This window comes from Sorghum bicolor, chromosome 2 (genome assembly GCF_000003195.3).
Source record: "Sorghum bicolor cultivar BTx623 chromosome 2, Sorghum_bicolor_NCBIv3, whole genome shotgun sequence".
Lineage (NCBI taxonomy): Eukaryota > Viridiplantae > Streptophyta > Magnoliopsida > Poales > Poaceae > Sorghum > Sorghum bicolor.
The window spans coordinates 76,882,607-76,908,479 of NC_012871.2; the positions used below are offsets into that span (position 1 = coordinate 76,882,607).

The 25,873-nt window shown below is 47.1% G+C and overlaps 3 protein-coding genes across 3 annotated transcripts; 2 read left to right on the plus strand and 1 right to left on the minus strand.

Moving 5' to 3' along the window:
• LOC8078577 (NAC domain-containing protein 79) lies at nt 1,273-3,566 on the plus strand. Its single transcript, XM_002461188.2, has 3 exons — nt 1,273-1,636; nt 1,820-2,097; nt 2,335-3,566. Exons 1-3 carry the CDS (start codon nt 1,429-1,431, stop codon nt 2,848-2,850), a joined length of 1,002 nt encoding a protein of 333 aa, XP_002461233.1. The 5' UTR covers nt 1,273-1,428; the 3' UTR covers nt 2,851-3,566.
• On the plus strand, nt 15,487-17,235 carry LOC110432174 (thioredoxin-like 1-1, chloroplastic). Its single transcript, XM_021452123.1, has 4 exons — nt 15,487-15,955; nt 16,189-16,365; nt 16,469-16,633; nt 16,735-17,235. The coding sequence occupies exons 1-4, from the start codon at nt 15,731-15,733 to the stop codon at nt 17,008-17,010; spliced, it is 843 nt and encodes a 280-aa protein (XP_021307798.1). The 5' UTR covers nt 15,487-15,730; the 3' UTR covers nt 17,011-17,235.
• On the minus strand, nt 20,713-25,636 carry LOC8078578. Its single transcript, XM_002463360.2, has 3 exons — nt 25,293-25,636; nt 22,653-24,097; nt 20,713-21,115 (listed from the first exon to the last, which is right to left on the minus strand). The coding sequence occupies exons 2-3, from the start codon at nt 23,737-23,739 to the stop codon at nt 21,075-21,077; spliced, it is 1,128 nt and encodes a 375-aa protein (XP_002463405.1). The 5' UTR covers nt 23,740-24,097; nt 25,293-25,636; the 3' UTR covers nt 20,713-21,074.

A 25,873-nucleotide genomic window follows, 5' to 3' on the forward strand; every position in this document is an offset into this window, starting at 1 on the left:
AGATCGAGCACAAATTTCCGTCCAGGGACAGCAGTATATATATCGATGATAGGACACAGGGAGTCTTGGGTAGAAAAGGATATGTGCTTTGGACTCACTCACACCCGCCTCATCAGCGGTATACATGAGCAGAAACGATAAAACTCCAAAACCAAAATTTCGAGGCTTGTGGTTCAGCCACACGCCCACATACGGCCTCCACCGCAAAAAAAAACCCGCTACACGTTAAAACCTCGCTGTTATTAGCCACCGGTATCTTTCAGACGATCGAGCAGTAGTGATGACGACCACAGCATGCATGGAATCTAATAAACAAAAATCGTCTCTCGCTCGCGGACGGCTGAATCACCGCCAGCGCACAAAAATGGCAAGTTGCTAGTAAGAAATTACTACAATTATGTTGAGATGATGTTCCAGTTCAGTTCAAGTCATGTGTTGAATTTTTCTCGCCGCAAAGATAAGCACTACTAGTAGCAGCACATTTGGAATTCTACCTCGCAAAAAAAAAAAAACCCCTTGGAATTCAACTCCGGGCGAGGCGAGAACTCCGGGAGTAAAAAATTAGTTTTTGCCACCGAACAAAGCCGTAAGCGCCGTTGTGTACCTGCGGAGCGCCTGAATATTCTGAAACGAACGGGTCCTTTCAAAGGACATGTTACTTGTCCAAAAAAATTCAAAATTTCTTTCGGATCAAATTTTTAAACGTATGTATAGAGTATTAAATATAAATAAAAAAATAACTAATCATACAATGTCTCTATAATTTATAAGATGAATCTTTTAAGTCTAATTAATTTATATTGAATAATAATTACTAAATACAAACAAAAGTGCTATAGTAGCTGAATTTAAAAATTTTCGCTAACTAAATAAGGCCAAACTTGCCAGGATTATGCTCCAACTCCAACCCAATAGTACAGAACAACAGCAGCTGTGGTGCGTGATGGAGAAATGAATTATTATATTTCAAACAAACTTAGCAGTGGGAAAAGGGACGCGGTTAATTGAGTAGTAGTACTAGAATTAGATTAATTAATCACATAATTAGGCGGCATCATTAGGAGCAGTAATTAATTATTACTAGCATTAAGACACGCGGAGATTATTTATAACTAAAGATAATTACGGTGCGAGGAGCTAATTAACTGCTGCTGCTCCGGAAGTGAGAGGGAGGGCGCGCGGGCGGGGAGCTTCAGCGGGAAGCTTGCCTTCTCCCGCACGGCACTGGAGGAAGGCCCGGCCCCTATAAAACGAGACCCCGGGGCTCCTCCCCCTTTCGCTTCTCCTAAACCCAACCATTCCCGATTCACACCAGAGAGAGAAGCTGACAAGGGAAGGAAGGAGAGAGGTCCAGCGAGCTCACCGCTCCGGCCTCCGGCAGACTAGCAGTAATCGCTAGTGACAAGTTCGTTGTTGGCGGAGCTAGCCATGGCGTCGGAGGTGTCGTCGGAGATCAACCAGAACCAGGGCGGCGAGGAGGAGACGCGGCTGGACCTCCCGCCGGGCTTCCGTTTCCACCCCACCGACGAGGAGGTAGTGTCGCACTACCTCACCCACAAGGCGCTCAACAGCAGCTTCTCCTGCCTCGTCATCGCCGACGTCGACCTCAACAAGATCGAGCCGTGGGATCTACCGAGTAAGCACACTGCAGCATCAGCTCCCTCTCGCGCGCTCTCTCTACTAGCTAAGCTAGCTCCGTGGGTTCGTTTGATTCCGTCTCCGTCCTTGGATCGATCGATTCGGGAGCGACGAAATTAAATAGATAGCTAGAGCGCTGCGCTAACGGCGGTCGTCTCTCGGTTCTTAATTATGTCTGCAGGCAAGGCGAAGATGGGCGAGAAGGAGTGGTACTTCTTCTGCCACAAGGACCGCAAGTACCCGACGGGGATGCGTACCAACCGCGCCACCGCCAGCGGGTACTGGAAGGCGACGGGCAAGGACAAGGAGATCTTCCGCGGCCACCGCGTGCTCGTCGGCATGAAGAAGACGCTCGTCTTCTACACGGGCCGCGCGCCGCACGGCGGCAAGACGCCATGGGTGATGCATGAGTACCGCCTCGAGGGAAGCCTGCCGTCCAACCTCCGCCGCGGTGCCAAGGTCTGTCTGTACCCACGCAAAAGATCCCCTCTCTTTCTCTCTCTCTGTCGATATGGATGATGCTGCGGCCTTGCTTGCTAGCTAGCTGATCATGCATGATCCAAATGATGAGCTGCCGCCAAGCCTCGTGGTCGTCGTGCCCGGGCCGGGCGCGCGCTCACATGTCAAGATCCGCCCCTTTCTTGATCGAGGTTGTTTTCAACGTGCTGTGTTGTCTTGTGTTTGCGTTGCGTGCAGGACGAATGGGCTGTCTGCAAGGTGTTCAACAAAGACTTGGCGGCCAAGGCTGGGCAAATGGCACCGGCGCACGCCGTCGGGGGTGGCATGGTGCGCAGCGACTCGCTGGCCTTCCTCGACGACCTGGTGTTCGACAACGCCGACCTGCCCCCGCTCATCGACTCGCCGTACGCCGAGGGCGGCCTCATCGACTTCAACAAGATCGCCGGCGGTGGGGCTTCCAGCTCCTCGATCGCCGCGGCGGGCACCAACGACAGCGCCGGGTACCAAGTCATCAAGGCGGAGGCGCAGCTGCCGGCGGCGGCCAACAACTCCGCAGGCGGCGGGTCGTACTCGTACGAGTACCAGCAGCAGGCCATACGGAGGCTCTGCAAGGCGGAGGCGGAGGCGCCGGCGACGCTGCTGCTGAGCCCGTCGCGCGGCGGCGGCGAGTCGAGCACAGACATGTTCCATGTGGACGACCTCCTCCAGCTGGACGGCTTCATGGACGACTACTCCAACATGTGGAAGTTCTAGTTCTAGTTAGGCTCCGATCCGGCGGCTGCCCGGCCGGAGTAGTACTAGTACTAGTTTGATTTATTTGGTTCGATCGGTTGACGCCGCGTTGGCTGCCGGATCGATTAGTTGGTTGATTTTATTAACTTACTACAGCTGTTGAGAGGTTTGATTCGAGTGCATCATCAGCCGGCCTGCGAGATGCATGGATGCAGCATGGTCGTCATCGTGGTGTAGAGGAATTGGAATGAAGTCCGGCCGGCCGCGCTGATTGGCATGGACGAGGTCTGATCGATCAAGATGTCTCCAGACCTCGCCGGCGCGGTGGTCTCTCGTAGCTCCAGGTTGGTGGTGATTGGTTGGCTAATCTTCATTAGCTAGCTAGCTATAGATATACATATGTAGAGCCTATAGCTACTGATTAGGCGCTAGAACAGCAGCAGTGTGTGTTCGTAACCGCGTCTAGTGTTGGTCGATCGATCGGTAGAATCATGTGTGTACATATATAGTCACCATCTGTCAGCTGATTAGCTAGTAGTATAGGAGTCGTAGTTGAGTGATGAGAATGAAATGAAGCATGTTGTTGATTGATTGATTGATTATTACTGTCTGATGGTTGTGTGCTGAGGTGGCTCGATCGCATCGCATCGACGACGGAGTGATCGAGCTGCTTAACTCTGTAAATTACTGTACTCCTCCTTGCATCAATCTAATGAATTGATCAGTTCCCCTTCTTTTCTCTGGAGTGATGTGAATTGTGTATAGGAACGCGGTGCACGTGGTGATATAATTTACTATTACTACTGTAGCAGGGGCTGGACTAATAAGACCTGAGTGAATTAATTCCCCGTCACTTGCAGTGCTGCAGTGTCATTGATTGGGGCACAATATGCAAACTGATGGATCGGATCCGGGCGTGTGCGCGTGAGTGATAGATTAGACGTCGTCGTAGACGGACGGGCCGCGGGTGCTGTTGATCTTCTGATGAGTGATGCATGAACACCACCCATGAGGTGAGACGAGATGATGCATGAACATGCATGATGTTGGATACGGTTCCGACGAAATCGGGGGCAACAGGCAGGCAGGCAGGCATGGGGCCTCGTCAGTCGTAGACGTCGTTGGCGCGGTCGCAGGGGATGATCAGCAAATGCGGTGGCGGTGGACGGACGGTGTGGTGCGGGCGGCGCTGGCTGCTGCTGGTGCTGGCACTAGCGAGCGCCCTGCTGTTTCCAGGCGCGGGGGAAATTGGCAAGTTGGGATCGATGGCCCGCTATTGCTTTCCGTCGGACGCAACGATGCTTGCGGCGACGGGCCACGCCCACGCCCATCACCGTGGCTACCCGGGTTTGGCGCGCGGACGAGCCGCCCGGATCAGGGGACGGGGGGATGGGGGGGCCGGGTGCCGGCTTCCGCTGCCGCCCGCGCGCCCGGCCACGACCACGAAACCCGGGTGGGATGCGCAGCGCAGCACCAAGGCCCCCCCGGCCACACCACACCCCAGCCGGCGGCGCCAAAACTCATGCCTGTCTCTATCGCACGCAACATGGGGAGGGGTGACGTCACAACTTTAGAGGCAGCCAGGGAGGGGAGGGGAGGTCCGGAGGTGGCTGGCTGGGCCTTGACCTGCGCGGCCGTCCGTTGCTGGTGCGTGTGGCATGGGGCGCCGGGCGCGCAACGCAACGGCCTGCCTAGCTGGGCGGCGACAGCTACTGCCGGGTGGGGCCAGATCTTCCTCCCTACTGTAGTCCCATCGTCCCATCCTTGCCAGCCCTGCTCTCGCTCTCCTCGAATCGGACCGTCGTCACAGGTTCACAGTGCACACGCAGTTTCTTTGTGCAATACTAGTATATATATTAATATTATATACAGTAATAATAGTAATACGAAGAAAAAACTTGGCGTAGCAGCTGGGTCCAAATGTCAGCGAGAGAATGCGCGCTGATCTGTATTTTGAGATGGGGGACGGGTACATTGATAATTAACACGTACCATTAATATGGGCCTACATAAACAACTTAAAACATATGTATTTTGATGAGATGGGGGACGGGTAGTACTAATAATGATATCATTTGGGATAAAGGATCAGGTTCGTGAATAAATCGTACGTGGGTAACCAAACATGCACCATGCGGACCGTGTGCGTATTCAGGCCATTCAGACAGCATGATCAGATCTCAATCTATCTCTGATTGCTTGTAGTCCTACATCAGGAGGAGTACTGGTACAACAGCAATAATATAAGAAGATATGCCACGCAAGCACGCAGCTGGGCCCCACTGCCTGTTGTCTCCTTGTCCCAACTGGAATGCATGATTGACACGGAGATTGGTACCCCTCCCTGGATATGTCGTGTGCCATGATTAACGTACGCGGGGACAAAACGAAGACAGTGCCCTACATATTGTACATGGAAATGTGCAGTGCATCATGGCATCATCGTCGGCATGGCTCCTGACGGCACAGGAGAAGGACTGAACCAAATTAATGAAAAAACCGTGACTGAAGGCTCTGCTTGCTGCATGCATGGCTTCAACTTCAACAGTGATATATGTACAGTACAGTACAGTACAGTACAGTACAGTACAGTACAGTACATGACTCGGTAACGACGCAGCCCCCTGAAAACAACACCTTGAAGTATACTTGCAGTTGCAGACACTATGTCACCTAAACAGACACACATGTCAGCTTCGACGCCCGTACGGTCGATTGCGAGGTGAGCTAATAATCTCAAGACTTTTAGTACCCCTGTAGATTGATCCGCGTGTACTGTCAACTCAACGCGTAGTAGAGTAGTAAATGCCATTAAGCTACTGCTGCTGCCGGTTGCTATTAACCTAACGTCACGTGGAAGGTAGAGTGAGACGAAAACAGCGATCGAGGATCGAGTTGGTGTCTTGAAGCAGAGGATTTCTGCCTGGATTCCAGCAGTGCCACAAGCCCACGACCACAACTAATGCATCCATGCATTCTCATCTCACCCTGCCTTTAGATTTTCTCGATCTGCCTTTTAATTTACGTATGTATAACGGAGTAGTAGTACTTAGCAGCACGACATTATTATTATTATTATTAGGACGCGTAATGCGCCTGCAGCCTGCCCTTCCAGAAGAATTGACGAAGTGCTGTACTCAGCTCGGATCTGCATGCATGGTACTCGCTAGTGCTTGCTTGAGTGTTTGTTAGTACAAATCATTAGATGCATGCTGAAGAGTAGGGTCTACTACTGCTCCGGCAAATCCGAGAGGGGATTAATGAAACAGCTGCCGCTCGTGCTGTCAATGCAAATATCTTGCAGATTTGGAGCAGTGCAATGCAGAGATATCCGGAGGGAGATATTTCTATGTCTGTACTCTGCGGGCAACTGGAATTCAGTAGTAGTACAGTGAAGTGCAGGCCGGCAAACAGTTGAAGGCACTCCATCTCCATCCTCCTCTCCTCTCCTCACCTGAACCGTACTGCTGTTGATCCTGACGGATCATCATATTCATATCATATCCTTTCATAATTTGCATTGCATCGCATTGCTTGGCAAGGAAATCCAGCTGCCATTTGGACGTGTCTTTCAATCAATGTAATGGTACTTCTCCTCCCGGCAGCACCTCTTCAATGATCCTGATGGTGTCTGGTGACGGAATATACCGTATAGATCGACTCAAGGAAGGCTGCTATACGCTACGTACACGCAGCCGCACCACCTAACCAGTTCGTTCCAAGAATATAGAGTAGAATACTCGCGTGTTTGAGTCCACTGTCCACGCACAAGCCACGTAGACAGACAGATAAGGCTCCACCACATGTCCTGAGTCCTGACAGATCGAGTCGGGAGGACACGTACCATGTCAGCACATGTTCGGAGACAGCGGCTGCTAGTACCTCAAAGTGGTAACTCTGCACGTTTCATGTACGTATATACTAATCCGTAGATGTTGGTGCGTGGCCGCTATATATATATTGTAAAACCAAATTATTTCCTAGTGCTCATTAAAATTGAGGCACATCCATCATCATTATATATATATAAATAAACCACACGAGGACGTGATGAGATGAATATAATGAATATGGCGAGAACACGGTTTCTTGCAAATGCTGTCGTCACAACCAGAACCAAAACCAAAACCAAACGGTTTCTGACGAGACGATGTGACGACGCAACGCAAGATCCGTTTACCGAGCACGGGAATGGATCGCAGCAATTGCAATGCAACAAAACAAGTTGTTGAGGCCTGGACGCATCACCGATTGTCGTCACGCCACGCGTGTAGTTTATTGCAGCAGCTAGGGCCCCACTTGCGTCCACGTCATCCGGCGTCGCGTCCTATTGGCCCACTGGTCTCTGGGTCCGAGAAAATTAAAAAGAGTTTCTCTCGCGATCGTGATTTGCAGCAGATGATTAGATGACACGTACGGGGGCGTCACTGTATCTACAGGAAAAGACAAGGGAATGAATGTATACTACTAGTAACTATGACGCTACGGCCTACGGATAGAGATGTGTACGTACATCTACTCCTTCCTAGTATATATGCCTATGTGGAGCCCTGTCATTCCAATACATACATTCATTGGATGGTAGATTTCATTTTCAGTGCTCATGACAGGAGTCAAAGACAGCCAGAAAATTCAGTAACACCATGCGTGCTTTACCTTATTAATTAGGTAATAGATACGACCGAAAATTGCTAAAATTAGCAAAACAATACAAATTTTCAGTTTGTTGTTTAAAACCATCAATCATACACATCACCAAACAATGACTCATTTTCAGCAGGTGATTTTTCTTATAAAAACCATACAAGTACAGTACATCTTGCAAGTAGTACCTAACATGTCCTTGGCACTCCTGATCTTGAATGACACACCTCATCTTAAAGATATTTTTGCAATGAATGCAAAGCCAAAAGTGCAAGACATTGGACAAGTGCAAAGCATCGACCAGGATATTTACAAACTTAGACTCAACACCACCATAAACACATGCATATGCTTGGCTTGCATGAAACATCTAGCTACCATAGAGCATGCTTCACATGGCTTATTGCCAATATAAAGCACTAGTCCACTTGATGAGCCATAAGTAGACAAGTAGCAACCATGCATGTCTGAATGCCTCCCATTATCTGGCAGGAAATCAGGGCCACCCATTGCATCACACACTAAAGCAAAACGTGCCCTGCAACATTAGAGAATTGATGAAGCTTGCCACGGACCATGACCAAATTTAGTGTACTTTAGAGTGTACCCAAAGTCCATGTACAGTATTTGATGGTTGCAAGGAACTAGGGCGCCTCGCCCGTATGGGCCGGCAACGGCGGCGCTCCCCGCGTCGCTTCCCTTCTTGAAGGCGTTGCCGCCGAAGTTCTTTCTACGCGTGGCCTGCTGCCCGCATAGTCCCTCGGGCGTCGTGCCGAGCCTTTTCAGGTTTGCTGGCTAGTGTTTGTTGAAGCTGCAGTTGTGCTCTTTCCGGGGGATGCTTTGCCACCGAGGTGTTTCCGACGGATGCTTTGCCGCCGAGGTGCGTTGCTTTGCCACCAAGGTTGCATCTCCGGCAGGTGGGTCGTTGAGGTTGCTGAGGTGGGGACGGATGCTTGGCCGTCGGATGGTTGCTTTGCCACTGAGGACGCGTCTCCGGCTGGGTTGGTCGTCGAGGTTGCTGAAGTGGAGACGGATGCTTGGCCGTCGGTTGGTTCGCTTTGCCACTGAGGACGCATCTCCGGCTGGGTTGGTCGTTGAGGTTGAAGAGGTGGGGACGGATGCATGGCCGTCAGTTGTCCTTTCTGTTGCGGCTCCGAACACTGCTGGCTACCTAGGTGTTGAGTTGTTCTTCTTGTTTTTGGCTTAGCTGTTGGGGTTGTTAGGTGGAGGATCCCCCCTCATGTTTCTTGCTTTTGTTTGTGTTCTGGGTTTCAATGGTAATCTTTGGATTACTTGCGAACTCATTGTGTCGGTTACCTGCCGTTTCTTTCGGCTCTTCTTCTTAATGAAAAACACGTGAAGTCGTGATCTCGAAAAATATGTACTGTATTTGTCCTTGGCCCTACGTACACACTGGCTATATATGGCCGTGTGTACTGTGTACTAGTACGTTGCCGCCCGTTTAGGCCTTTTTTTCCGCTAGCACCAAGTTGATCAGGATTATTCAGGGGTTGGTACATCACTAACCTACCGTGTCTCATATTTTTCTCCTATGTTTGGTGCGTGTGTGCATTTGTCATTATCTCAGTGAGCGAGTGATTAGATGAAGGAAACGAAACTTAGACTAGTGTTATTTTTGTCCATGCATTCTAGCTTGATCTCTGAATAACCATGCCATGGGCCATGCGAGTCGTCCATGTCCATATGGATTCAAGGACGGCTAGTTTATTCGGTTGTCATGTGTCCCAGTCAGAATGGCGCGCAAGCAGGAAGAAGGAAGAAGATGGCGAAAGCAACTCGTCAGTCTGAGATATAGGGTCCAAGGCTTCTGAAAACTACCTCTCCTACTCTTCTGTGTGCGACCACGAAAACCCATGTCATGCGTGTAAAAAGTTGTGTTTTCTAGTTGAACTAGTATAACTGATGATCTGATGAAATAAGAGTTTCCAAGGTGTTAATAAGCTAGCTAGGGAGTTTCTGCTGTAAGTTGGAGCCACAGTAGCCACGAACAAGACAGTACTGATCGATCTCCATATATACTGCTCTGATGAATACGACCCGTTCCAAAGAGCACTATTAGGATATGGCAATCATGCATATAATAATCATCAGTTAGCACTGATGATTACAGTAGTAACCTGTTTATGATTACAAGCATACCAAAAGCTTTCTTTGCAGCTGATGTGAACTGCTGCTAGCTAATTAAGCTAGTAGTCATATATCTCCTCTCGGGGATAAAATAAAGCAAAGGGCAAGGAATCTTTTGATTTCTCATCGTCATGCATGCATGATCCATCCAAGGAGTTTGGGAGATGTGGTCGATCGAGTCTGCTGCTGGCGTGCCACGTGTGACGTTGAGTGTGCCACCAGGGCACTCCTGATGGCGCCCTCTCCTGGCCCTAGCACGTACGCCTTGCTTGGCTCTTTGGTGAACAAGCGGCGCGCGCACGCATGGACATGAGCGTGCAGGTGCAGCGGTGTCTATATGCAAATCCTTTCGAGAGTTTTAGAAGCAACAAGCAAGGGTTTTGGGGGTTTTTTTTAGCAGCAGCCATTAGCGAGGAAAACATGCGCATGATGGATGCAACAATAGTGTATATGCACAAAACGAGTGTGTGTGTGGATGTGGCGTGATAGATCCCTTTCAATTCGGTGATGCAGTGTTGTGGTGGGAAACATGCAATAGGATTAGGATTAGGATATGCATGCGCTGGCTGGTGACTGATGAGGGAATAGTGATCCATATATTCTTCCTGTCCGTTGATGGCTGTCTTCAAACATGCCTGTGTGTGAGTGTGTGAGAGAGGTGTTCAGCGAAGGCACTCAATGCAAGAAGTGCAAAGTTGGCGAGGGTTAATTAGCCCTTGACAGCTTGACTGGACCAGCTCTGGAAGCTTTATTTGCAGAAATGGACAGCAGCAACCTTTGCTGGGCCTCAGTTCCCATTGGGCTGGCCGAAAGCATATGCATATATATGTTGAGGAATATCTTGGTGATGAAAACACAGTAGCAAAACAAGTGGATCAGGGACCGGCCGCCAGAGAGACGTCTCTATACTATAAAAGAAGAAGCAACTGATGGACATGCATATTATTTTTGTGAGTGCGCGCGATAATGCAATCACACACAAAAACGTACCATGGGATAGATGCAATGCAAATTACGAGTACAAGAACAAAGGTGGTGTGGACATGAGTGAAGGAAGCTAGCGTGTATGTATGCATATGCAAAGCAGGTCAGAAAATGGGGCTAGTTGGTCATCATGTAATAGTTTAGTTTGCACCGTCTTCCTGGTGCTTAGGTGCTCAATTCGTTTGGCGCCTCGCCATCTGTTTTGAGCTCTAGTTGTACTAAATACCAACTTTTCTCCACCTCTTAATGAAATACAGGCTGTTTGAGCCTTGTTCGCGAAAAAAAGAAAATGGGGCTAGCTAGCTGGAGATATTAAATTAACAACAAAGCACACAAAATTGATGAGAAAGATCTCGAAAGCAGCGTTAGGAGTAGTCGTAGTTTAATTTGTGCATGTGCAGGTGTCATGGTCATGAGACCGGATGAGATGAAGATGACCACACACAGTGACAAGGCAGAAGTGACACAAGGGAAACCTTTTTTTTTTTCGGCAACACTGGAGGGCTATGTGCTGGGAGTTCGTTGGTTACCCGTCTTTTCGATGGGCATATATATATCGGATCGGATACCTAACTTGTGGATCGATCATCGCTCTCTCAGGTGACAGGCCGGCAGTCACTCGTAGGCGGCGGCGGCGGCGGTGGTGGCCGGCCGGACTGCTAGTGCGTCGCACTGTACTACGTAGTCACAGTGGCGGCAACGCGGAGCGAGCGGTGGGATGGGATGGCCCGATCGAGGGAGGAGGCGTCCTGATTATATATATATATATATATATATATATATATGCCTGCCTGCCGGAGATTTGCGAGCTAGTCAAAATGGCAATCGATGATCGATCAGATGGGGCCGCGGGGCCGGGGCTGGGGATCGCGCGCAGGCGTACGTGTGGACTGGTGTGTGTGTGTGTGTGTGGTGTGGCCGTGCAACCGCCAACCACATCCCGTATTCGCGGAATAGCTAAGCTTAGCCTTAGCTAGGTGATCAAGTGAGCGTAAAGCGAGCTTCGATTTGCTGGGGGCTCCGGCCGGCCATGCATAAGCAGTCAGCAGATGAGCTATATATATATATATATATATATATCTCTGCATGCTGATGGATCGATGTGATGATGAGATCACCGGAGACCAGCCCACAGTCCACGCACACACCGGACCGCTCTCGATCGAGGTCACTCATCCGGGCTAAAGCTAGGTAGCTAGCTTGTACTAGCTGGCTAGTTTAGCTTGTCCAAGAATGGATAATAAGATGCCCGGCCGGCCGCAGCAGATGATCGACAAGCTTGCTGGATTCGATCGGATCGACTTGGAAAGCACCAGCTAGCTAGGTTAGCACTGGTAGAATCTATATATGCCCGCACCGCAACGCGTGCGCATATACAGTAGTACTGTTGTGTGCACGCTTGTGCATGGCGACTCACGCAAGCATATATACGTACGTGTCAGCGTGTGCGTGGTGTGGGCGCGCCAATCTCTTGCACAGTTACGCCACCTGCTAATGCTAGCTAGGTTTAATTGCCTGCTCCATCGTCGGTTCACCTACGTCCTTTATTTGGAGTTTTAACACAATATAAGATGGTGAGGTACTTGCTACCTACGACTACGAGTATGTAGCTCTGTGCATTGTGATGCAGCAGCGTACCGAGATACAAGAAACCAGATGGGGACGGCTGAGCTTGAGCCCGACAGCAACAACTCCTCCAACTGAAGGAAACCTAGTTAATGTCCATGGACGGGCAGGCACAAACCCAGCAGCTCATAGGCCCAAATGACTTTCTTTTTCACGCAAAAAATAGTTAGGCAGGCAGGCAGGCCCGTGAGAATCCGAAAGAAGATGCCACGGCCCACGCTCCTCTGGGGCCTGGCGCCGGCCGCGTTCGGCCCGCCAGGCAAGAGGACCACGCCACGGCCACGGCCCACTGCGGCGTTGGGCCGAGACGCATGCCCGCGGCACGCTATACCTTTTGATCCACAAAGCAAAACAGAATCTGGCCACCCAAGGGACTGTGTATTCTACTAGTGTCGTTTGTTAATGTAAACAGCAGCTGCTTCTTTCTTCTGCAAGTGTCTATCCTTCTGGTCTGATCTAGGATGGAGCCCCATCTATAGTTATGTTTAATTCGGCTGTGCTATGATTTCAATCAGGTCTGACGTCTTTGAGTTTAACAACTGTAACGATATACTACAGACAAAAATATGTGCAATGAAATGAAATTTCGGGTCTAATACAATGCTTTTTGTTAGCCATGGCATTGACCGGAGTTGTTATGATTAGCCGCAACAAAGTTGTTTCAACATTAGCATGGCACACTAGTAGCGTTTGCACGGCGCGAGACTAACCAAAAAAAAAAATTCAATATTCTCTATCACATTGAATCTTTCAGCACATGCATGTAATATTAAATATGAATAAAAATAAAAACTAACTACACAACTTGTCTGTAATTTTTGAGAATAATCTTTTGAGCCTAGTTAGTCTATAACTGAACAATGTTTGCCAAACAAACAAAAGTGCTACAGTGCCTCAAAAGATTCATCTCGTGATTTTACAGGCAAACTGTGTAATTAATTTTTATTTTCATCTATATTTAATGCTCAATGCAGGTGCCGTAAGATGAGATGTGATAGAGAATCTTGAAATTTTTTAGAAACTAAACAAGACCTTAGATGTGAAAAAAATTTAGATTTAGCTACTGTATCACTTTCGTTTGTTTGTGACAAATAGACTTATTAGGGTTAAAAATTCGTCTCGTGTTTTATAAACAAACTGTGTAATTAATACTTATGTTTGTCTATATTTAATGTTTTATGCATGTGTCGTAAGATTCGATGTCATAAAAAATCTTTAAAACTTTTTGGTTTTGTTGCCTGATGTTGAGGTAGACGAACGAGTTGGTGACAGTAGTAGACACGATTTTTGGTTTTGTTGCCTGGTGTTGAGGTAGACGAACGAGTTGGTGACAGTAGTAGACACGAGTACTACGACGGTTTGCGTTGCGTACAGTACGTTACCGTGGTGTGGTAGCAGGCGCCGACTGGTTTGGCAGGTGGGGGTGACTGGCGTCCGAGTCACACCCACCCGGTCCGGGTCCTCTCCGCACCGGTTCGCACCCTCGTCCAGACAACAAGTCCAATCGTGACAGGGTGTAGAGTACGGGTGGATCTCTGCGGGTGGGCCTGACGCCTCACTCCTCCAGTCAATGCTGACGATGAGAGAGAGAGAGAGATGTGACTCGTTCTCGCACGGTCCCGCCTGCCAGCCTCAGACGGACCACAGATATGATGTGATGCGATGCGACGACGCACCGCGGCAGCATGCCCCCAGCCCAGCTCCGGTTCGTCGCCTCACATGGCACCGAGAGCAACTCCGTGCAGTGTCGTGTCGTCAACCTCATCTCCAAATTCTTGTCAAAAAAAAAAAAAAAAACCTCATCTCCAATGGAGGCCCATCTCCATTTGCTTTTTTTGTTTCCTTGTTCATCCATTATTTCCCAATCTGCGTGCCGACTGCCGCCCAACACACAATCCAATCCAATCCAATCCAATCCGTGGTCGGGTGTTACAAGCGGCGCCGCGGTTTGCCGTCCGACCGCTGCTGCTTTTGCTTCGCATCGCAAGGCAAGGGAATCATATCCCATGAAAGGAGCAAACACAAATAATAATATCAGCGCATGCAATGCAATGCAACCTGTAGGATGCAGTGTGCCGCACCCCATTGCAGCGGAACTGCTAGTTGCACCTAAAATCTTTTTTTTTTCAAAAAACTTTTCATCATATTGAGAGTTTTTTTATACATTAGCATTAAATATAAATAGCCTTTTTTATATATAAAAAAAGCACTATTGTACTGACTCTCAGACTCTGTGCTAAGTGGTCAACGGTTAGCAGGGGCGAAGCTACGTTGAAGGTTGTGGGTGCCCAGACACTCATCAAAATTTGAAAAATTACTATTAGAAACAAATTTTCACCATGGTTATAGATTAAATTTTCACGACTATAAGAGAAAAGCACCCCCGCTAATTTGCTCTAGCTTCGCCTCTGACCGTTAGAACAGTGCACTGACAGCGCTACGCACTGTCAGCGCCAACACAAAATCAAAGCTGGATTTGCGTAGTACGTACTCTATCAAAATTCAGACCGTATCAACAGAGTGTAAGGCCTTGTTTAGTTCGAAAAAGTGAAAAATTTTCGGTACTGTAGCACTTTCGTTTGTTTGTGACAAATATTATCCAATCATGGACTAACTAGGATCAAAAGATTCGTCTCGTGATTTACAGCTAAACTGTGTAATTAGTTTTTGTTTTCGTCTATATTTAATGTTTCATGCATGTGCCACAAGATTCGATGTGACGGAGAATCTTGAAAATTTTTTGGTTTTCAAGATGAACTAGGTTTAAAAGATTCTTCATATAAGTTTCGATCAAACTGTACAATTAGTTTTTATTTTTATCTATATTTAATACTCAATGCATACGTCTAAAAATTCAATATGACCGAAAATTTTGAAAAATTTTAAGTTTTGGACCGAAGTAAACAAGGCCTAATTTTTTTTCAAAATACAGTAAATAGAGTGTGAACACTCTCTCACAAACCGCAAGAGTGGGTGGGTCACCCGTTCCGTTCGCTTTTCGCTGTAGTGGGCCCGCCCGTCCATGGAACACAGCCCTCTGCTACGCGCCACCCGAGCAGCGTACCCGGCAGCCACGACAAATACGTGTCACGTTCAACTGCCTGTACCTACCGATGGCGAGGCCCCCAGCCTCGGTCTTATCCACACCACTATATCCACTTCCGCTCCGCCTTTAACCGCGCGGTAAAAGCCGCCCGCAACCGCAGCCGGGGCGCATCGGCCCGTCGGCCAGCGAAGATCCGACGGCCCCCCTGCCCGACCGCGGAAGCCGTTGCAGCGGAGGGGAGAAGAGGCGTGGCCGCCGCCTGGGTGGGGTCCTCCCTTTCTGTCCTCTAAAAGGGCGCTGCTTTTCTCCTCTCCTCGCCATTGCAGCAAGCAAGCGTCTTCTGCCTCGTCGACCTCACCCTGTCCTCACCCTTCGCGTGCTCTCTCCGCTGCTGCAGCACACTCCCTCGCTTGCTGCTCCCTGCGCCAGGTGTGGGACTCGATTTCGGACGGCATGGCTGAGGCGTTGTGCAACGGCGTCGTGGCGTCGCCGTACGGCGGCGGGGACGTGGGCGTCGCCGGCCGGGCCAGGGGCGCCGCCAAGGCCGCGCTCGCGGAGTCCCTGCCGGTCGGCGGGTACGCCACCAAGAGCTCCTTCTCCGCCGGGAGGATGTCGGTGTCGGACAGGAAGCCGAGGCCCCTGTCTCGGAACCTCGAGGCCGCCGCCGCGCCTGGACAGGTTGGTCGGTCGCTTCGTCATGCGCTTCCTGTGTTCTTGTTTCACTTGCAATTATTCAAATAAAGAGCTCAAATAAAAAAGATTCTTATTTTTTTTCTAGAACCAGTTCCCTCAGTGGGAATTTGGAGCTCTGTTTTTTTTCCCCTTCTACTCGGCCGGAATTTATTTTGGCTGTTGGTTGGAGGCTGCTGGATTCGTGCTAAAATAAAATCTGTTCTCCGTTGCTGCTGCAGATGAACCTGTCGTTTCCCAAGGCCATGCGGTGGTGGGAGAAGGGGCTGCACCCCAACATGCGGGAGATCGAGTCCGCGCAGGACCTCGCCGACTCCCTCCTCAACGCCGGCGACAAGCTCGTCGTCGTCGATTTTTTCTCCCCAGGCTGCGGCGGCTGCCGCGCTCTCCACCCCAAGGTACGTAGGCGCAGCGCAGCTCGTGTCTGATTCCTAGAACACCCAAAGATTTGCTCGATTCTCTTCTCTGTGCTGACGGGGACCGATGGATTCTGCCGCGCAGATTGCCCAGTTCGCCGAGAAGAACCCGGACGTGCTGTTCCTGCAAGTGAACTACGAGACGCACAAGTCCATGTGCTACAGCCTCCACGTCCATGTCCTCCCGTTCTTCAGGTTCTACAGGGGAGCCGAGGGACGGGTCAGCAGCTTCAGCTGCACCAATGCAACGGTAAGAATCGACCACCTCTCCAACTTCAAGAACCAGCAGATGAATGAATGAATGAATGAGTCTTGTAATATTGTGTCTGGTACAACTGTGTTCGTTTTCAGATCAAGAAGTTCAAGGACGCCCTCGCCAAGCACGGGGCTGACAGGTGCAGCCTCGGCCCTGCACGGGGGCTGGACGAGTCGGAGCTCATGGCCTTGGCTGCGAACAGAGACCTGCAGTTCACCTACCAGAAGCCGGGCCTCGTCCCGCTTGCGGAAGCCATTGCCAAGGAGGCTGCTGCACCGGGAGGCCCGTGGCTTCCTCTGCCTGCGTCCGCGACTCAACAATTGCTGGGTCATCATGGATCGGATAACTCATTGCTATCATCTGGAAGATAGACCGTAGTACTAGTTAGTTTCATCGGAGGTGGTTCGTCCATCTTTGTATAGATTTGATTCTTTCGTGGTCTGATTCTGAAGTGACAGACAAATTGAGATGCGGATGCGCAGGCTGAAGCTTTTGGAAAGTCTGCTGCTCTGCTCTGACTATTGCGTCTGTATTTGTTGCATCTAGACCTTTTGCTCACTTGTTTAGATCGCAAAAATTTTCAAGATTCCCCGTCACATCGAATCTTTGTTACATGCATGGAGCATTAAATAAAGATAAAAATAAAAACTAATTACGCAGTTTACCTGAAATTTGTGAGATGAATCTTTTGAGTCTAGTTACTCCGTGATTGGACAATGTTTATCAAATAAAAACGAAAGTGCTACAGTAGCCAAAAAGCCAAAATTTTGCCAACTAACAAGGCCATCATGAAAAATCGTTTGCTTGGCGAAACTGTATGGGTCATTCCAATCCTCTATGCAGCGAGAAGTCATTTCTGCATGGTTGATGATACTAATATATATTCATGCAGTTCGTATTGCTGCTGCTGCTGCAAGGTTTAGGGCTTGAGGGCTTGAATTCTGGCCTTTGTGTGTGTTCATAGCGAACTTGAGAGCTTGAATTCTGGTCTTTGTGTGTGTTAATGGGGAACTTGAAAGGTTGAACTTTGGCCTTTGTATGTGTTCATGGTGAAGTTTTGGTGCCTCAACCGTAATCAACCTACCTGTTTGTTCCTTGATCTGAACTCGCATGCAGTTTCATTTATTTGTGCGACATTGTTCTGAAACAGATGTCTGTCCGGATTCTTTTTTTTTTAATCTAGATGTCTGTCCGTTTGGTATTGCTATGCTGGCGCTATGAGTCAGGATAATCGTTAAAGATGAATGTTCAGACGAAAGGCCAAAAACTGTTTTGTTTCGCTCCATCATTTGGGCAATGATCTTATCAGAGGTTTTATGGATAAGGCAGTCTATGGTTCCTGTCTTTTAGCTTGTATATCCACGGCAGAAGCAATGGGCATTGCTGATGGTATTGGGTAGGTCTTAGGTCATGATCTTGGCACGTGAGACGGAAAAGGCGTGTGTTTGTGTTATCTTGGCATGTGCCAGCCGATAGTGGTGGTCATGATATTGAACTGCAGGGAATCAGGCGTTCACTTCAATAATACAGCTACAAGAAGCACTGAAGTAGTAAAAGAGCACAGTGCTGGAATTTGTTTTAGAGTTCCAGTTCCAGCCAATTTGTTAGCATCATCAGAGTTGAGTTTCCGTCTCCCCTGGCAGCAGGAGCTGCAGCTGCTTGATCTGACTGTGTATGGGCAACAGTTGCTACTGGATGCTGCTGCAGCAATCGCAAAACGAACATCTTCACGGCACTGCTTCAGCATCCGTGGGAGGCGATTCTGATAGGAGGGGAAGATTCCGGATGAGAATCACAAGACAACGTCACAGAGATGGTCACATCCATGACCACAAAGATATTTTTTTCCCCCTTTTTCAGTAACAGCGATTGAACAGACCGCAGATGAACGAAGTGGATAAACTAAAAAAAAAATCTCGACGGGCAGAGAAACAAACAACAACACCCTGAAGAGCTATCCGATTGCATAGTTTGAGCGTCGATTTGTGGTCCGGTTCATGTATGGCTCGATGGTTTTGGAAAATAAAAATCTGAAAGGGGCTCGATTATACCTGCACGGGGGCTCTCGTTTAAAGAAGGATCAGGGTCGACCCCAACCTCTTTTGCTGCAGATGTTAACTATCTGCGGTGCTCCGAGGTTCGAACCTCTTATTACGTCTACGCATCATAGAAACCATAGCATCTACTTGCCGGTGCCAGGGCTCTGGCAGTCCATCTGCCACGACGTGGACGACCTAGCTAGTGGCCAGAAGGGCGTGAACGGCAGCTCCATCGGTGAGCAGATTGTAGAAAAGAGATAGGAGCCAACACAATCGGTATGAATCTCAGATGAATATATATGTATTACATCAGATGAGGTTTCTATCTTTAGCAATCGTTCCTGGTCTACGCTACTCTTGCGTATGGTGGACGTGGTGACCGCGCACCCTAGCGCCTGCAGTTGCCAAGTCCTTGGGTCGACCTGTTGTATCCTTAACACAGATGCCCTACCGCCTAATAAGTTCCAGGAGTACAGCATCACGGCTTGTATGCGGAGAGAGGGCGCTCAGGAGACGGGCCCGAGAGCGATTGGACGAAGATATACGCTGGTGGAGAGTCCGAGAACAGTACTGCAACCTCATGGATCAACCCCAAGGGTCGGACGGATCATGACCGTGTTGCTCCTCTTGGTTTTGAGGTCGAACAACCGAATTGCTCCGCTTGCTAAAATGAGAAGCGGATCGACTTTTTAAGTGGATCAAACCGCGCCCCTTGCAGGTTGACCTGCCTTTGCCCTCCACGCACCCACAATGTGGGTCAACACAGTCCACTCGTTTTGACAGATGGACAAAGCTGACCCACATCTGGTGACACGAGGATTTTCAGTCCTCTGCTCTACCAACTGAGCTATCCCGACCCTTTCTTGTGCATCATCTTAGTAAAGTATTTGCATCTATGTCAATTAAAGGGACTAAAAAATCAATAAAGTATTCCATTCAAAATTAGGAAATGGGGAGGGGTAGTCCTATGCATTGTGGATGGCTTACTTAATAATACTTAAAAAATCGAATTAATATAAATAAATAAAAAAAGAGATAAAAAAGAAATCATCTATTTAATGAATAGCATATGGAATATTCCACTTTGGGTCACTCAATCTTTCATCCAAACACGGATCTATCTGGCTTCAACGTGTTCCAACCAACCGCAACTAAATTCAACGCAAATATACAGCTTTCTTTTTAGGAAAAAACATACGGCTAATGACTCCTCTTGCATGTATGTGCCTAGCAGGCTGTGCCAAATAATATTTTAGCATGCTATGCAAGAAGCTAGGACTATTTATTTTTTTACAGATTTATTACAGGTAAGCTTACAAAAATATAATGATATTTTGCACAATTAGATCACCCTATTTACTCCACATAATTTGCAGCAATATAGTGATGTTTTGCACAATTCGATCTGCCCCTTTTTACTCCACCCGATAGGCCACCACAATATTTTTTATGACTCAACCCAAATGGATATCCGCGGTTCTTCTCTAAATAGCCAATTCCTTCCCTCATTTTTTCATTTAGTTCATTTAGATACACTACAGAAGAACCATGGATATCCATTTGGAGAGCCATCCTCATCCTTATGTGGTTCATCAAAGTGACTGCTTTCATATGCCTTGAGTATTTCACTTCTGATTGTTAAATCTTAGCTTCCAAGCCAACGAATGGCTAGCCAATGAGCTAAGAATTTATTAAACGTTGTGTTTTCCTTCCTAATATGCTACTTCATGAAACGACCAACAGCAAGGTACCAGACTGAAATCTTTTCTGCAAAATAACAGTCCACGACTAATATTGCTCTGTGCCGTTGCTAAACTTTGATTAATGAACACTACAAACAATTATTTATTCTGCTGGCGGAGAAAGATGAAGAATTGCCAAATGATGTCATTTCCTGTAATGTACTAACTTCCTCTATTTAAAACATGTCATTAGCCTACAACAGCTACTAACGGATACCCGCCTGCCCAGTGCCTAGCTCTTTCAAAACATGGTGTGTACGTCGACGTCACTCTCAAATATAGAGTAGATGTGGAGCAGCCCGACGGAATATATAGCCATGACTATTTCTCTCACTCAACAAACAACACAAGGATAAATATTCAAATAATCCAAGACCACGACCACATGAATCACGACAGCATTAAGCCGTTACGACCTTAAACACCAAACGATCCTTACAAGTCGTAATAAGGTAGATACACAACCAACACAACAAAATATATGAAACCAAAGAACTAGAGATTCACGTTGGCACCTCTTAGGATTACCATTATGTCACTGGGTCACTGCTTATAATTTATTATGCAGGAACGACAATCAGAAGTCGGCAGATATCATCTGCTATTATCTGCTTGCCAGTTGACGAAAGGAAGCCAGCAGATACCAGTCTACAATTATTCAGCTGCAACATTTCCACCGCCACATCCAACAAGACCTATCATCAGACAAACATGTTTAGATGCTATCATAACTTCACAGAAAAGCGGATACAAAGTCATTGGTTACAGAAGCAAAATTAGCAATTGCATTTCACTTCAGCATAACCACCAATTCGAAGTTGAAGCAAGGTTTCATTCCTACAACTAAACATGGCATGTATGATTTATCTATTCCCCTGATGTAATGAAATAGAAACCAGTAAAGCATTCAGACCTGCTAAAGATAATAGTATAATACATTAGGATCTGCATAACCAGGAATACAAAAAAAATTATATATTTGTAACGAAAATAAATCTGTTCATCATGGTGGAGAACAAGCACCTTGTCGTTCTTATTAAACAGTGAGCAGCATTTTGTGTTTTCTCGGCTAAATAATACAGAATAAAAACAGTTGTGCAACAGAGAACATCAGAACAATAGCCTGACACCTAAAAAATATACAAGTGAGGCAACACAAAAGGGAAGAAACTGGGAATATTAAACACTAGAGCAACAAAAAATTTATTCCTAACCACATATTTCCCCTCAATATAAGATAACATAAGCTATTTAACTTAAAATTGAAAGACTCAAGCAATCTTAAACGCTGATCACAGTTGGCACTGATTTATGATCAACAACTATATCCTATCAATTGTATAAGCACTGCTCATATAAGTCTAACTGGGATTAAAATAAGATGGCCCATCGTTAACATGATTCACTAACACAAAATGAGATAATCTGACAAGAGAATTAACGATTATATCTTTCTTCTCTTGGATACAATAGTCAAAATTATTCTTTCCAGCATTGTAACATATATACAAGGAACAAGAATAGAACTGTTAAGTTCTCATTGATCACATAGATCCAGTATCTCTAAATTCATAATATCTCCGCCTATTTTTTATGTATACAACAGATGCAAGTACTCCATTAATATATTAATTTATGTGATACAAAATTATAACAATGATACAGTATTTTTAAATATGGATTCTTTTTTTTTCTTGAAAACGCAGGAGAACTGCGCTTTATTATTATTAAGAAGAAAAAGGGGGAAGAAACCCCATACAACACACACGACACCATATTTTTAATACGGATTCAACATCAGTCTTGGGTCACAAAATCTATGTGTTGATAGAGTATAATTTCTGGTCAAAGGCATGTCCTAACAAAACATAATAAGCCTTCTAATTTTAAACGCAGTGAGTGAGTAGAAATTAGGAATTAAATCAGTAATGAAGACCATGTCAATGACCCATGAATATTTAAAGACAAGGGAGTATTAAACTACTAATCACAGAATACAAATAACAAACCTGAAACCTCTATGTTCAAAACAAGGACACATTCTAGGAAATATAGGTAAAATTTCATCAATAAAACACATATTTCAATAAATATTCTAGTGCAGCCACCCAATTCAAAGGTTACAAATAGCAAAGTTTACTAATACAAATTTCATAAAACACTCATGAAGGTGAATCAAGATGAAACAGAAAACAGGGCATAGGTTGATGTCAAATCATATGATGTAAGCACCTGCAATGTGAAAACCTTTGTAGGGATAAACAGTTTTGGAGACATCAGCCTCAAACACTTTTTTGAACTTCATTGACTTGAGATGAACCGCAAAGACCCCAGTTATTGTCCATAAGAAAACCAAATCATCATCCTCAACAAGACCCAACATCCTGACAGGAGGCCTTCCACATGAACCATTTTCTGGTGAGGGCAGAGACGATACATCCAATGGCAGGAATCTATCCAACTCAATGATCCGGCGCAGTACCCATCCTGTAACACCCTCAGCATCAGTTTCCCATGCCCACAGGCGCAGGTTAAATTTTGCCAGAGCAGCAAGACCTAGACCACCATCCTCTGTTTTCATGATGTGGACATTCCTCCTGTATATATCATGTGTCTCTGGTGGACACTCAATATGATATAACCTATGTGTGACCAACTCAAATGCAAGGATATGCTTTGACTTCAACGGCCAATACAAGATATTCCTGACAAGGATGCTAGGCCTGAAATCAACATCAGATGGTATTGGTGAAGATTTCATCATGTCCCACCTGCCACTCTCTGATGAGTATCTAGTGGCATAAGCATAGCGGGTGCTGGTGAAAACCCATACTACAAAAAACGGACAAGAGTGGCAGTAACCATGGTCAGCATGGTTTGCTGCGCAAACCACAGCAGCATTGCTTTCAGGCACATTCCCATAATTAAAACGAGGATCCAAATCAGATGGGGCTTGTATTAAGCGCTTGCGGCCATTTATAGGGTTCCACACAAAGACCTGATGCCATGTTGAATCAACAAGGAGGACATGGCCATGGCGGCAGCCAAGGACATTCCAGTAAAGATCAGGTAGAGAGAAAGATGCTGCAGCAACACGGTTAGGAGGATCCCCAGCAGGGAGAAATCGAGGGATGCGAGTGGAGTTGGTGAAGACACCAAGTAAAGGTAATCCATGGAGTGCCTGAAAGCGATGGAGGAACCGATTGTCGACGATGAGGGAGTGCCAATGCTTGCATACAAGGGAAGAACGAAGGAGGTAGGAGGGGTGTGGAGGGAGGAAGAGAAAGATGCTGATGAGCAAATCATCTGGTAGCGTCATGATGATGCAGGAAAGGGCAGTGTGGCTTTCCTCAAAACGAAATCCTAGGAGACAGATAACATTTTCTTCACTGCTAACAAGACACAATGCCAATGCTGATATGAAGTTGACAACACCTGTTGCCAGAAGAACCAAGGAACCAAGATGGTTCACCACCTTCCCTTGACTTCAAAGTTCAAAATCAAGGTGATTAAATTGGCAGTAGTAGGCAGTGATAGTGTAGAGAGGCTTGACGGTTCCACCTATTGTTGGAGCTTTGATATATCTTGACTCAATTTCCATTGATTGACAAACACAAAAATAGTCTCTTCAGCCTCTTCATCAACTAATGGTACCACTTTCTTGATGAAAGTCAGAACTGCACATAGATAAATTCTGCAATTGTTACCGAGTAGGTACCAACAGTGCTTAATGCAAAATCGACAAAGATACACTCTTTTTGTAGGCAACACTCGACCCCATTTCCATTAACCGGGAACAGAAATACATAAGTACGTTACCCAGAAACAGAACAGAACTAGAACAAAACTACCCTTAACGAACTATGGATGTACTATCTGCTTCAGGTAGAAATATTTGACTAATGCAAGTTATCGACCCTTTCAACAATAACGATGCCCAGGTAGAAACATAGTTGACTAAAGCAACTTAACAACCCTTTCAACAGTAGCAAAGAACATACATTCTGAGCCAACAACTTATTTTTTACTAGCTACTACGCAGTTTCGGGCTTTTGGCTATTGTGAACCACAGAACTGAACACAGAGAGGGAGGGAGAGAGTTGAACGTGAAAAACAGAGATGAGATGAGGTGTGGAATGCAAAAGTCATGCCCACGGGACATGTAGGATGGCAGCATCTGTTCCTTATTTTGCATGTATGTAGGGATAGGCTAGCTAGTGATCTACTTATTTTAATTAATTGTTACTAATATTTAAAAAACATATTAAAACAAGGGATAGAGTATCCTTTAGGCTACGTTATTAATTTGCAGTGAAATATGGACATGATACTGTTTAAGTTCAATTCCTTGCTACGAACTACTGGCTATCTCTGGCAGCGTCTCTTTCATTAGATTAACTTCTGATCCGAAGCCACCCCACCCCCCAACCCCACCGCTCCCCATGTGCCTTTATCTTAGATCATCAGTCGTTTCAATTAACCAACCAAGAATGGTGATGGGTTTAGATCCGGTTTCATCCCCAAACATATATCCAGGAGCGGACCCAGTAAAGGTCACAGCCTGGGCATTCGGTTTTAACCGTCAATTCGGTTCGGTTTATTCTGTTATAAAAAAATTCGGTTTTCAACATACATCACCCGATGGGTTCTCAACAAAACTGAAAACCGTAGAATTCAGTTTCGGTTTTTCTATTTCGGTTTTCGGTTTTAATCGAATTAACCGAAACAGACTGCGCAGCAGCAGCAGCAATGCAGAATTACAGAAAATGAGTACAAGCAACAACATATATGATTCCAAATCAGGACTGATTAAGAACAGCCAGGGGAAGTGAAGAACAAGAGAAGACCAGAAGAATTTCAATCTAAACTTACATTGGAGGACTGCTCGGTCCGCGCCGCCGTTGTCTTGGTCGGAGAACTTGACAAGGGTGTTGCCCGCCGCCGCGCTCTGCTAGGGGCGTCCGTCGGCGCCGCCACCGCGCTCTGCTCGTGCTGGACCGTCTGCTGCTGCTGCCGCCACCGCGCTCTACTCGTGCTGAGGCCGTCCGCCGGTCCGCGTCCACCGCGCTCTACTCGTGCTGGGCCGTCCGCCGCCGCGGTGCTGGGTGCCGCGGCCTTGCCTGTCGCCTGGACGAGGACGAGGATTTAGGGTTTCGTTTTGGTGCTGCCGTGTTGGCCTGTTGGGAATGAGGGCGCGGGCGGCTACGGATGGGGTGGGGTGGGGGGTTGGGGATTCGCAGGAATGGCTGATGCCTTGATGGGCTTTGGTGGGCTGGCGGGCTGGGGTCTGGGAAGTGGTTATTAGACCGAAGCCGAAGCCCAACACCGAACAATGCAATGCAAAACCTAATAAGTTGCACAGATGCCCTGCTGCCTAATAAGTTCCACCAGTGCAGCATTCATGGTTGGTATGCGGGGATCCGAGGCCGCCCGGTCTGTTAGAGCGATTGGAC

Excerpts from the sequence above, each read along its gene's own strand:
- LOC8078577 (XM_002461188.2), top strand. The coding sequence starts at position 1,429 with ATGGCGTCGGAGGTGTCGTCGGAGATCAACCAGAACCAGGGCGGCGAG. Across the intron at positions 1,637-1,819 it reads CGAGCCGTGGGATCTACCGA|GCAAGGCGAAGATGGGCGAG; the intron begins GTAAGCACACTG and ends TTATGTCTGCAG. Across the intron at positions 2,098-2,334 it reads ACCTCCGCCGCGGTGCCAAG|GACGAATGGGCTGTCTGCAA; the intron begins GTCTGTCTGTAC and ends CGTTGCGTGCAG.
- LOC110432174 (XM_021452123.1), top strand. The coding sequence starts at position 15,731 with ATGGCTGAGGCGTTGTGCAACGGCGTCGTGGCGTCGCCGTACGGCGGC. Across the intron at positions 16,366-16,468 it reads GCCGCGCTCTCCACCCCAAG|ATTGCCCAGTTCGCCGAGAA; the intron begins GTACGTAGGCGC and ends TCTGCCGCGCAG. Across the intron at positions 16,634-16,734 it reads TCAGCTGCACCAATGCAACG|ATCAAGAAGTTCAAGGACGC; the intron begins GTAAGAATCGAC and ends GTTCGTTTTCAG.
- LOC8078578 (XM_002463360.2), bottom strand. The coding sequence starts at position 23,739 with ATGACGCTACCAGATGATTTGCTCATCAGCATCTTTCTCTTCCTCCCT. Across the intron at positions 21,116-22,652 it reads CAAAGGTTTTCACATTGCAG|GTCTTGTTGGATGTGGCGGT; the intron begins GTGCTTACATCA and ends GTCTGATGATAG.